The sequence below is a fragment of the Equus caballus genome, chromosome 19 (assembly GCF_041296265.1).
Source record: "Equus caballus isolate H_3958 breed thoroughbred chromosome 19, TB-T2T, whole genome shotgun sequence".
NCBI lineage: Eukaryota > Metazoa > Chordata > Mammalia > Perissodactyla > Equidae > Equus > Equus caballus.
In genome coordinates this window covers 26,717,879-26,731,696 of record NC_091702.1, presented here as the reverse complement: position 1 = coordinate 26,731,696, position 13,818 = coordinate 26,717,879, and the positions used below count along the sequence as shown (strand labels likewise).

Below are 13,818 nucleotides of genomic sequence, written 5' to 3'. Positions count from 1 at the left end.
GTGCTTACTTCAGATGTTCTACTTGTTTATAAGATCACATGTCACACACACACACACACACATACTCTTTATTTAGAAATCTAAACATGATCATAGTAGGCACTAACTAACCTGAAGGTTCATATATAACATTAAGGTTCTGATCTATAACGCCAAATAAGCCATTCGTTCATGTTTTTCATTGAATGATTTTGTATTAACCTCTACGATGGCTAATAAAATGTCAGCAGTCAAATGGGATTGTAGTTTCTCTTGACTCAGATAAAGGTAACTGGGCTAAATAAACATTGCTTCCTACTTGTCCCCCTGCCGGTGCCATCTATAAACAGACTGGCAGTGGACTGGATGGAGTCAGGTTAAACTGGCTCTGGGTCATGTGCCTCTAGCCGTGAAGAACTGGAGTGAGGAGAGCTCAGGGTCTGGTAGAGACACCATTAGTCTTTTAACTTTTAGGAGTAGGTAGCCAGAAAAGTGCAGTTAGGTATACATCGTTTTGCTTTATAATCAAATAAAATATGCAGTAACATTAATTTGAGACGTATAGTTGTTGTACACATGACTAATTAACAATGAACAGCAAGCAGTTGTCAAAATGCTGGTAAATTTTGTACTTCCAAATCAGTTTTTCTCCTCTTTTTGTGAGTTAAATAACTATTTTTCGCTGATAGAGGAAATTCCTTTTACGCATTCCTACTGACATACTTGTTAAAAGACAAAGATCCTTTAATAGTTGCCAAACAGAGAACTTGTTCAATCTTAATAGTAATCTTTTTGTTTTTTTAGGAATAGCCAGCGTAGCAAGGGTGTAAGGAAACATGTAAATTGCTGATGGCATTATAAATTTGCACAGTTTTTTGCAAAAGCAATTTGGCAATCATGAGAAAACTTCCTTTAAAATGCTCATGTCCCTCTCAACTTTTGAGGGAGTCCATCCTAAGGAGAAAAAAATGTATACATGACAAAATATCTATATACATAGATGTTTGAGGTAAGATTCTTTTTAAACAGTGTACCTTGGGAAAGTCCAAATGTCCAGCTATGAAATGAATAATTTACTAGGTGAGTACATTTATTGGGTAAATATTATAATGATATTAAAATTATTTCCAAAAATATAATTTGTATAAAATGTTTGTAGTTACATATATATTTTTAAGGACAAAATTAGGGCACAGAATTGTATAGCTGGTGTATATTGTGCTGAAAAACATCAATATGTAAAGAAAAAAGGAAATAAAAAATACTAATAGTTCATTTAGGTTTTGTTATTGTAATCTTTTTCCTTCTCCACATTTTCCTTTATTATTTTTCATAAGTGCTGGATCTAACTCTTCAAATATAATTTTCTAGGCTTTTCTGACCTGAAGTTTAAATAGGACCTTGAATAAATTAGATTTTCCTTCCAGACTAGGGCACTGTGTTGTGATAAAGGTTAAGCTTTGCTCATTTTTTCTTGTTTGGATGCCCTAGACTATAACCATGATGTCCCAGGCCCATTTTCATGTTCCTGTATGCTCTGTAGAGTCAAGTCGGCAAGCTCTGGAGGACTAACACCCCTTTGAGAACACAATGCCTGTCATCTCCAGGGAAAGTACTCCCGGAAACAAGCAATACGGAGAAAATGGTTGTTTTGTGACCTTGTTTCTTACAGGGGAACAATGCTCATTTTCCTGAGTAACCATCCACCTCCCGCTGCCAGAGCTGGTCTTTATCCCTGAATTACTGTGTGCTGAACATCATGGTTTTCAGCTTTATTCCTCTCTGGAATCTCTTTTCTACCTCCCAGATCTTAATCGCCCTAATGAATGTATAGAGTACTGGATTTTGTTGTCATGTGCTGTGAAGTCTGCTCTGACTCCTGACAACCCTATGAATGAGTGATGGCCGCAATGTCCTGTCCTCAACTACCCTGCTCAGCTTGTAATCAAGAGTACTTGATTACAGAGGTGTATTTATATCAGATTTGCTCTTACCCCTGGAAAGAAGGGATGCTATTTTAGACAATCAGGCCATACTTCAACATTTCCCAGATTTAGGTCCATCACGTTTGCCTTCTTGTATGTAAATCAGAAGCTCTCCCTGAAAAAGTATTCCCTGCTGATATACTTACAGGTAAATGGAAATATTTTCTGGCATAACCTGGTTCAAGTTTTAGTTTTGTTTTTCAAGGAAGATTTAAGTCATATGCTATTTCTGGCTGCATAGGTTTTCTGATGTGCCAAGATATAGTAGAATCACATTCTGATTCAACAAACATTTATTGAGCGCTAGTTAAATTAGGTAATGTTCTAGTTTTCCAGAATTAAAAGATTACTAGACATAAACCCTTTCCTCAGGCAGCCCAGTCTAGTAGTCATATGCACACACAGATGTTGACAGTTCGGTGTGGTAAGTGCCACACATGTACAAATTATAGGATGGGCATAGAAGAGAATGATCAACCCCCAGGCAGTGAAAGGAAGGAGGACTTCACCTCCATTCTGATAGGAGAAAAGAGCTTTGGGAGCAAGTAAGGCCCAAAGGCATGAGATAGCACAGCACGATTGAGGTGTTACATGTAACGGGCAATAAATCACTTGAGTTTCTCGTGCAGTAGGAAGAAGGGTGGGAGTGTGGAATTGGGGAGAGAAGCCTGGAGAGTCTGGTAGGGTCAGGTTACAAAAGTAACTGTCTGCCATACTGAGGAGTTTGGCTTTTGTTACGAAGGCCAAAGGGATCACTGAAAGTGCTCAAGTAAGTCATGATATGATCAGTTTTTATTTTACGAGTGTTATTCTAGCTGTAGTATGGCAAATGGACTGACCTGGGAAAGAGAGGAAAGGAACCTGTGGCAGCAAGAGTCCAAGCAAAGGTGGATGGGGACTCAACTCTGGGTTCTGGCGGGAAAGGAAAGCTGATGACAGAGACCAGAGAGGTAGCATTGATAGGGTTCGTCGAATGGTGGAATGCCATGGGCCGGGGAGGAAGTTAGGATGACTTTCAGGTGTAAGGTCAGAAATTTCTAGGGAAAAAGAAATTTTAGGGAGGGAAAGAGAAGTAGTTTTGAACATAGCGGTTTTAAGCTGGCGTGTAAGGCTATGACTAGAAATAAAGAAAAAAATTAGAGTTGAATTCCACATTTACTTAAGCAGAGCATTTAAGTGTGGACCTTCTTTAAGAAGCAAACGTTACTGAGAAGTGCCAAAACAATGCTAGTGACCACTTCAGGGTGGCTTTCTGGCTGTTTGAGAAATAACTTGAGGCGGACGTAAGCACCTATGATAGCTTCTCTCCTGGTCTGACAGAACAAATTCAGGATATATGCAACATTCCAGCCCCAAATTGACATCTTTCTGCCTGCAACTCTTATGATATCCTTGGACATATCTTGAACTCTATTATCTAATTAAACAGGGTCTAAATGTAATGATTTTCGTCATTTAAATTGTACTGATGAATTAGTAGAGAAATCATGGACTTTGCTACAATTTTTAAGGCTTATGAAAATTAAAACACTTTAAAAAACCTTGCTAGTAAGATGTCTTAATGTTTCCTGCAGTACCGACACCACTTTGTAATACTCTGAGTTGAAACAGAAGAACAGTAATGCAATCTTTTGTTTTCTATTAGTAAACAGGAGCTCACCCTGCTTTAGCTTTATCCTTGACTGTATTCTGACTGTCCAGTAGGAGCAGCAGAGTGTAGCGGTTACCACCATGGTCTCTGAATGAATTCGAACCCTTTTTCTCTTAGTGGCTGTTCTTTTATCTGCTAAGTCACATTATAAAATAATAAAATTACACATATATGCATAGTAGGCTCTCCGTAAGTGATACATCTTTCTTGAAGTCTTACTTCTTAAATCTCTAAGCCACTTGGCTGGTTAGCTTTTTATCCTAGTTGTGATTTACTGCAGGATTTATTTAGGGATGGGTATGTCATTGAAAACAGGAGTCTCCAACCTCACTGCTTATGGATTTCACTGGATATCTCTTAGGCTTTCTCCCCATCCTTCCCAGTCTTTATTCTTAGCCTTCTACCCCGACGATCTGGAGTCTACTCATATTCAAGTAGTTGTGGATTTCCTGATAGGGACAATGCAAAATGGTGCTTTTTTTTCTTGGTATATTTCTTAGCCACCTCTGTGAGCTCAGATTAAGCTGAAAACTGTAAATGTGTTTAATAACGATCTTGCCTGTGGGCAAAAGCCTGAGGTTAAAATCAAAGGCTTAAAGGTAATATCTTTTCGTTTCTCACTGTGGGTAGTCACAGAAATTGGAATGATTAGGTGTTTCAAAGAGGGAAGGAGGGAGCCATGAGGAAAATCATCTTAGGGGTACTTTGTCTATTAACCAGTTAAAATATTTCCTAGCCATGTGCTATTTGTGAGCCCACAGTAATTTATTACAGGCTGTTGATGAGGGCCTCAAGGAGCCTAGGAGTGGAAGCACAAAAAGCGAAAAAAGACATGGACTAAGCCCTAAAAAACTAGGATAGACAGGCTGGACAAGAGTTGTTGATAGATAAAATCAGTTTAACCAAGGCCCAAATAAGCCCATATTCATTTACTTTATTGAGTATGAAAGTTTAACATTATATATTTCATGTATAATTTAATTGAATTGTTTAATATAGATTAATGACAATTACTATTTAATGGTAAGCTCTGATGGATGTTTTGGTAAAAGAATAACCACCCTTGGGTCTATCAGTTTACTAGACTTTTACTTTTGAACTTAGACTTGGCTTCCATAAAAAGCAAGGCCAACAAAAAGAGATTTTTGTTATGTGTTTTAAAGTATTTCAAATTAAAATTAAAGAATTGCTGATGGAGACATGGAAACTGGTTTTTCACTTGCTAACTCTTCATTTCCTAAAGCTTTCATTTAGATTGGTTACTAAGTGGCAAAGAATTAGTAAATATTTTTACCACTTAACTCATACATACAATGGGATTTAAGCATAGAAATTATTTTTCATCAAATTTTAATTTTCATTTCTTATATTAGTTTTAGTTTGCTTTTTATTTCCTAAGTAGTTTTCAGAAAACCATGCAAAATATTGAATTTATAAAGTGTTTGACAATTTGTATGTAGAAATTTAAATATACTACAAAAATGTTGAATATCACTTAATTTATCTTGGCCTAAATTATCTTGAGTGAAGCAGTTGAGTCACTTGATTTTCAAAGGCTTTTTTCCAGTGTTTTGTTTTGTTTGTGAGGAAGGTTGGCCCTGAGCTAACATCTGTTCCCAGTCTTCCTCTTTCTGCTTGAAGAAGATTGGCGCTGAGCTAACGTCTGTGCCAATCTTCCTCTATTTTATGTGGGATGCTGCCACAGCATGGCTTGATGAGCGGTGCTAGGTCTGCACGCGGGATCTGAACCTGCCAGCCCTGGGCCACTGAAGCGGAGCATGCAAACTTAACCACTACACCATGGGGCCGGCCCCTCCAGCTTTACAGTTTGATGCTATTTGTTGAGGAAAATTATGTGCCACTGCTAAATTTTATATGTACTAGAAATTTTAAATAGTGCCTTATGTAATTAAAGCAAAAAGGAAACTATATAAACGTTAACCTGTTTGGATTTTGATATTTCTTTTGTTTAAGAACATGTTTGACCTCAGCTAACAGTCTGAGATTTCAGAAGTTACAGACTGAGATGGGTGAATGTGGTTCTGAAAGATGATAGAGGTCTTTCATTTGTAACATATAGCATGTTGCCACTAGGAGAATAAATTCTTACACCTTTTCTTTTGCTCTTAGGATTTTCTCATTCAGCGTTTACCTTTGGTATAGAAAGCCATATCAGTCAGTCTAACATAAATGGTGCCCTCGTCCCACCTGCTGCATTGATTTCTATCATCCAGAAAGGTCTACAGTATGTAGAGGCAGAAGTTAGTATTAATGAGGTAAGAAAGACTTATTTCAAATACTAATTCTAACTTTTAAATATGTCCTTAAATCTGATATCTTGTTTGTTCATTCGTTATCTGACTTCAGCTTCACCAGGTTAACAAAATCGAAGAGTGGTATTGCTAATGTAACAGTCAGGCCACCCAGGCAAGACATGTTGTCTCCCAAATGTGAGGACCATTATTGTTAATTATTTCCCTTTAGGTGGTTTTATAAGAAACAGTAAGAAATAGTTTTCATTAAAACAACAACATTGTGCTATAGAATGCTGAGGCCATAATTGACAGTCTGAAAAATTAGAAAATCTCAGGTTATTTGGTTATACCTGATTTTGGAAGGCAGTGTGTAGTTAAAGCCCACTCTTGATACTATTGCCTATATAAGGTCCACATATAGGTAGTTTAGCTCAGGTGTCAGCCAGCTGTGACCCATGAACCAAATCCTGCCTGCTGTCTGTTTTTGCAAACTTTGATTGGAACACAGCCATGCTCGTTCATTTACAGATCGCCTGGCAGCTTTTGTGCTACAATGGCAGAATTGAGTACTGACAGAGAGCTTATAGTCTGCAAAGCCTAAAATATTACTATCTGATCTTTTACAGAAAATGTTTGCACACCCTGGTCTAGCTGAAAATTTTCACATATGGTCAGGATTTATGATATGTGAAGCTTTTAACATTATTTTTATTCCAAAAATTAAGATGTTCCCTTTTTGCAAGTATTTCTAAAACTGAGGCATCCATGGTTTTCTAAAACTGAAGCATCCATGGTTTCTATATCAATATTTATTACTGTAATTATATAGTATACTAATATTGATTGTATTATTTTTGTTTCCTCATCTCTATAACTAAAAAATCCACTACTACTAAATTAAATGTGTCCTCATTGTCTTTAGCACTTTCCCTGCCAAAGTATATTTTATTACAGAGGGTGGTAAACAATTTCCACCAGTGGCCAGAGATGAAGTCTCATTTTATCTGAAAATTTTTTTGTAGATTTAATATAGTACTCTACAATGTATCTGTGTTGGTTTTAATATTTTAAAGTTACTTGTAAGTTAAAATACTTTCTCCTGCTCCTCAAATACTCCATTACAATTGACAATTCAGAAAGATACGCTGTGTTTGTAACTGGGAGCCCCCATGCCCCCACTGTAGATTGAACAGCAGGAGATGTTCACCAGCTGAAGTGAGCCCTTCTTCACGTATGCACATTCCTAGCTAATTTTCACTGTTTCTATTTCTGACTTGCTTTGTGTCTCATCTTATACTTGCTGGAGAACTTTTTATTAATTGTAACTTCCCTCATCATATCAATGAGAAGAGCTTTGGAAAATTATAGCAACTACATAAAATTAAAGAGCACTAGCCTGCGAGTTATGATGGTACTTCTCAAACATTGGTGTGCGTAAGACTCTCCCAGAGAGCTTGTGAAAACACACTTCTTGAGTCCTTCAGAGATTTTTGATTCCGCAGGTTGGAATCTACATTTCTAACAAGCTACCAGGTGATGGTGGTGCTGTTGGTCTTGGATCACACTTTGAGTGGCACCAGTTAAGACATCGCAGCTGTCGTTGACTGGCTGTGTAACTTCAGCAAATCTTTAAACCTTTACTGTGCTTGCATTTCAACATTAGTAAAATGAGATGATTGTATGGCATAATTTCTGAAATCGATTTTTGTTTTAACATTTTAATCAAATCACAAGAAACTTGTGCTTCCAACACAGCTGTTTTAAAAATTTTAAGTTTTAAAGAAGTATTTACTATATTTTGGCACCAAATCTCTCATCATTGTATGAACTCTTTCATATTGGTCACTACTTTTGTCTAACAGTATTTTGGAATCTAATTAATAAAGCTTTTTTTAGTCACCTGGGCCTAGTTTTTATTATTCCTTTCAATATTTCAGCTTTATCTGTGCAATATTTAACAATATGAACAGGTGAAAAGAAAAATTTAAATAGCTATTTGCAGTTGCTTCTTGAAGTTTCCTTCTGCCCTTCTGATTCTTTTCCTTCTTACGTGCGTTCAGAAAATTATCTAAAAGTGTTTCTTCTTGAAATAAAGATTTTCATTTCTCCTGTTGACTTGTATGAATACAAATTACCCTAAATGTGTAACCTTTGATTTTTCTTCTCTCACAATTTTCCAAATCCAGGATGGTACCTTGTTTGATGGTCGACCAATAGAGTCTCTGTCACTGATAGATGCCGTAATGCCTGATGTAGTACAGACGAGACAACAAGCTTATAGAGATAAGCTTGCACAGCAACAAGCAGCAGCTGCTGCAGCTGCCGCAGCTGCAACAAACCCACAAGGATCTGCAAAAAATGGAGAAAACACAGCAAATGGGGAGGAGAATGGAGCACATACTATAGCAAGTGAGCTGAGAATTTTTAAAAATTCCTTTTCAGAAGAGAGATTTTGCTTTATGGGGCTGTCTCATCGTCTAAGCTGAAATAACATCATCTCTTTCATTTATGCCAACTTGTTCCCCTAACTGGTATCACAGAATTCAGATTTTTATTCCGAAAGCTCCAAAAAGCTAGATTCACTTTCATGAATTTTATTTCCTTTTGCAAATATTTAGAAACTATTTTCTACTGTTAAGTGAGTTTTCATCTGCATTTGATTTCTAAATAAAATGTGTAATGCTAGTCATTAAAAAATACAATAAAGGTCTGACATGGAGATATAAAGGCAACTCTCATGTTATGTGAATGATATCAGCAACCCCTACTGGCAGAAACTCAGAATAGTATTGGCATGGATTATATTTAATTCAATCCATCTTATCATTTCGGTCATGTTTGGGTCTCACCTTTTTCAGTCCTTCTCTCCCTCCCGCATCCCCCATGTCTAAGCACTCACATACGTTTATCTTTTAAAAATAGTATGGTCATACTTGACTAATGATAGGAATTTATTTTTCATGTGATAAGTACCATATAGTCATTTTCACCGTTACCTGACATAGTAAAAACAAAAGTTACACAATATGTTATAAAGGAGGTATTTGCTGGTTAAGAATTCTTTTTGCCCCCAGGATGTTGTAATATTACCTAACTGGAATTTTCCACTTGTTTCTCATGATGCAGATAATCATACTGATATGATGGAAGTGGATGGGGATGTTGAAATCCCTCCTAATAAAGCAGTTGTATTACGGGGCCACGAATCTGAAGTTTTCATCTGTGCCTGGAACCCCGTTAGTGATCTCTTGGCATCAGGGTATGTTTCTCAAAGTGAAACTAAAATGGGTTTTTAAACATATCTTACTGAACTATTACACGTTTTATAAATGCATTATTTAGTTTTCAGGTTTTTGTTGTTGCTTGTTTGTGGTCATTTTGCCTAGGTAAATCCTTCCTAAAGTAATCTTACAAGTTTTAACTAAACCTACTAGTTCAGGAGTGCTTGGGACTCCCAAAATGGAGACTGAGAAAATTACTGGAAATGGAAATCCCTGATAGTCCATTATTTTCCTTATTAATAATAGAATGTAAATATGTTGCTTTGATTCTGGGATACTTGAGAATATCATGAGGATTTAAAACATATTGCGTACTTTATAGGTCTGGAGACTCAACAGCAAGAATATGGAATCTTAGTGAAAATAGCACTAGTGGCTCCACACAGTTAGTCCTTAGACATTGTATACGAGAAGGAGGGCAAGATGTCCCCAGCAACAAGGACGTGACGTCTCTAGATTGGAATGTGAGTATCACTATATCGTCTGTGGTGGATGTAGTCACTAATAAGGCTTAACCTCTCTGAGCCTCAGACTAATGGCAGGGTTTGTCCATTTGTTCAGATATTTTTGGATTTCACTAACTAATGAGAACAACAAACTAGGAGTCCCCCACCTGCAAATGTGGTGTTAAAATCAAAGACTGGTCCTTGAGCAGTCAGACCAAGGTTCAAATTCCAGTTCTTCGGTTTATCTAGTAGCATAACCTCTGTAAAAGTGGTGGTAGGCCACTCTGGTCTCATTTCCCTCACATGGAAAGTAGAAGTGTGATGGTAAATGAGGCAATAAATGAAAATCAGTAACAGGCACATAAGTCCTTAAGTACTAAGTCCTCTGCTGGGGGTAGGAGAAATCCATATAATAAAAACACGTTCTTGTTTTTCTCATTTTGCTGTGAACTGATGAAAACTTTATTGCCAGCTGCCTTTTAGGGACCGTTAGTCTAGATGACTTGCAAGCTTTATTGTAGCTGTAGGAATCTTATAATTCTCTGATTCTATATATGATTCAACATCTTTTGGAGATACTTAACAGAAAGTTTGATTTAGTTGTTGATAAAACTTCATCCTTTCTGTTTCAAATACATGATTAACAGTTTGTTTTCATTCTCATGATTAATTTGTGGAAAATAAGCATTTTTTAAAGTTCCCCTATCTTTTCCTTTATTCCGTGTTGGCTTTTTCCTTCCTTGTAACTTTGCATCCATTTTTTACCTGTCCACCCACCCTACCCCTGACTTCTTCTGAGAAGCCTCTTAGAATATTTCAGTGTTAGCAGGAGTTTTAGGGGTCACTGTTCTTTGCTTAGCAAGTGAGCATCCTTTCCTCCTCTGGCCTCTGTTAAACAGCTTTTTGTGGGGCTTTCCACAGGATCTTCCAAATCTCATTCCAAGGAATGAGATCCATCTTTAGAAATGATTCCTCCAGCTAAAGTTCTTATTTTCTATGAAATTTTTCCAGAACTCATAGCTAGGTTTTCTAGCATTCTCTTCCAAAATGTCCAGCAATGTATTTACCCTTCTCTTATAAAACTGACAATTCTAAAAATAAAAAAAGGTTTTAGCACAATGCATTATTATTTGGTTGTAGGGTCAGGACTAAGAATTGTTTTCTTAATGTGGAACCTTATTATAACTTAGGTCAAAGCCCTGATAGCTTTCTTATGCTGTTTGCCTCAGAGACCATGTTAATTTAATGAAATTGACAGTTTACGCTGAAAGGGATGGTTAACAGACATTGGTCTGTTGATCTCGGTGATTCTGAACAGCAAGTTACAGTTTTAAAAAGGGTGGACTTTTCACAAATGTATTACTCACTATGAACTGCAATCTTCCACTAAAAGAGGAAAACATTATACTTGATTTATGGTTCTTTTCTAAGCAAGAGCCTGTGAGATATACGATCTTTAAAGTATTCTTTTCCTACTTTAGAGGTCCATGAACTAAAACACTTGGGGACTAGTAGTTAGGAAACTTCCCATTGTGTAGAGTCTGCAAACAAGCTTTTGCTGTTGGCCTCAACATGGCTTGGCCTTCCTCAGATCGAACCCTAGGAGATTGACGAATCCGGGTGGGACTGAGTCTACAACCCCCAGAACCAGCATTTGTTTGTTTGTCAATTACCTGTACAGCCAAATGGCTTGAGAGTTCTGAAACTGGCCATCTTGTTTTCAGTGCCCTTACCAAAAAGCATCAGGAAAGTACTGAGAAAGGCAAGATTTTATTCTGTCTCCAGTAATGTCTACTCATCCCGGCACTAGTCTGTTTAATGCAGTCTGTAACATGCACTTCTGTAGAATAAGTTAGAGCTCTCCTTCCATTGTACCGTTCATCACAGCAGGCCACATTGAGGGAATATAAGATTAGAGAAACTGGTGTGGATTTCTCCTTGTGGTAAAGTAGTTCCGGGCACTTGTACTCACTTCATTAACTATAAAGTCGGCCTACACTCTTTTCTGGCTCCTTTTCTTGTGTCACTTTTTTTAATGATAAGGATTTCATATTGGGAAAGAATTAACAAAAGAAAGAAACATTGTCATATTTAAGAATCTGATCATCTGAAATGCCAGTATTGTTTGGGTCATACACACACACACACGGTTTAGGTAGTAAAAGATTGAGAGGGAGGACCATATAAAAACTTCTAATCATAATGAAATATTTTGGAAGGTTTTCCTTTTTACTTCCATTAAATCATTTTCATGATTTTGATGTCCTTCCCAGTCCACCACCGTACCCCCATCTTTAGTCTTGTGCATCCATGAGAATGCAGAAGACCCTAACATGCATACGGGTGATACTGATCCTGCTCCGGAGCAGTTCCTGCCATTCTGGAGATTTGGATATAAGGCTCGCTCACTGACTAAATGCTGCCGGCACGCTAGCCTCGCAGCAGCGAAGGGGGTTTCTGGGCCTTCAGTGGCCCTCCCAAATAGGCAATACTGGAGAGTATGGGAGTAGAGAATGCCAGGGATCTGCTGTCCATGGGATTTAAACATGAACTATTCTAATAACAATTAAATCCCCTTCCTAGATTATATAATTAAAAGAAATGTGTTTCTCTGACAGAGTGAAGGTACACTTCTAGCAACTGGTTCATACGATGGGTTTGCCAGAATATGGACTAAAGATGGTAAGTGAAGCATTTTTCTTTTCTTTTATTGTTGTTGATCTAAGTCATAAAGCTTGAAGTAATTTTAATGTTTTTCTTTTTGAATATTAGGCAACCTTGCTAGCACCTTGGGACAGCATAAAGGCCCTATATTTGCATTAAAATGGAATAAGAAAGGAAATTTCATTCTAAGTGCTGGAGTAGACAAGGTAAAAGAACATTAAACTAAGTTCTATAAAGGTTAGTGTGTTACAGAGTATAATTGAAAGTAATATTTTCTCCACTACTCACGTAAACAATAAAACATTCATATTGGGGAAATTCAGGTACAAATTTATGTTAGTAATTAAAATGCTTTCTTAGCTTTTCTGTCGGCTCATTCCTGAATCTGCTCATCAGAATGCCCTTTATTCTTTATCCGTGTGACCTCTCCTCCTTTTCACTGGAATTTGAGCTGTAATGTATTCCCTACCTCCTGGATTCTTTGCTTCCCTGCTGCGGTCGCTAGTTCATGTCATCAGTGAATGTGGCTCTGGAGAGATTGCCTGGGAAGTCTTAGAGCCAGTCTGCTAGCTGAGCCCTTGGTACTTCATGGAAAATGTCAGACATGCAGGATCTTTCCAGCTTTTTTCATCCAAGGCTGGTAAATATAGATAGATTGAAAGTAAAATAGATTTTCTTAGGTCGTCCCCTTTACCACACCTCCCCAAATGAATACAGATTCAAGATTATTTTAATCCAGGAAAGTGCATGCTCATAGTTAACTGAGTGTGTTGTCAAAAAAGTAAGTAGAGAGAAAAGAGGAAAGAAAAGTGATGGAGGTCAGGAATGGGAGGGAAAAGCCCTGTGAATGGTCACTGCCACTATACAATGTTACATCCCCAAAGTTAACAAAATTAGTGATGAGAGGGTATTAAAGGGAATTACGAATATATCTGTTCGGATTTGTATGTCATACTTTGATGTAATATAAAAGACATTGTTTTAAATATTGTCAAAATTCAAGCTGCCTTTGTACATAAATGTGAGCTTTAAAAATCTTAATATTAAGAATTAGCAGGTTACTTTATTAACCAAGAAATTGCCTCCTACTAGCTAAACAGCTATAAAAATCTTATGTTAAATACACTATTACAATGGAGTTTCTTAAGGAATCTAATACGATGTCTGGTACTTTGTAGACAAACAATAATTGTTATTTGAAGTTAAGTTGACTGATGAAAAATCACCAGGGAAAAATTAAACTGGTTAATAGTCACTCCCCCATCCCCACCCCAAATGGAGTATAGCCTTGTTGAACTATTTGGGGTAAACTAAATGTTAAAAATTAATCCTCTCTGACATTTCATATTGCTTTAATATAGTTAGACATCTAATTTATGCATCTATGGTAAACTCCTTTTAACTTCTTAACGATGTATTTTTCTTTTCTTTTCAATCTCAGACTACAATTATTTGGGATGCACATACTGGTGAAGCCAAGCAACAGTTTCCTTTTCATTCAGGTAAATCTTCAAAATTTACATGAGAAGTGGAGCTTTCTTCTATTTTTCTGGTTAA

General features: G+C 37.0%; 1 protein-coding gene across 15 annotated transcripts in view; it reads left to right on the top strand.

The window, feature by feature from the left end:
• TBL1XR1 (TBL1X/Y related 1) overlaps positions 1-13,818 on the top strand; it is a 168,372-nt gene that overhangs the window by 131,195 nt on the left and 23,359 nt on the right. For 14 of the 15 annotated variants that reach the window (XM_070242650.1, XM_070242646.1, XM_023623327.2 and 11 more), the window contains 7 exons: positions 5,746-5,891; positions 8,057-8,279; positions 8,997-9,129; positions 9,474-9,615; positions 12,216-12,279; positions 12,370-12,467; positions 13,703-13,763. In XM_070242650.1, the coding sequence (XP_070098751.1) occupies positions 5,746-5,891; positions 8,057-8,279; positions 8,997-9,129; positions 9,474-9,615; positions 12,216-12,279; positions 12,370-12,467; positions 13,703-13,763 (867 nt within the window). Of the gene's footprint in view, positions 1-783; positions 917-5,745; positions 5,892-8,056; positions 8,280-8,996; positions 9,130-9,473; positions 9,616-12,215; positions 12,280-12,369; positions 12,468-13,702; positions 13,764-13,818 lie in introns of those variants that run through there. The other variant, XR_011428757.1, reaches the window with a different exon arrangement.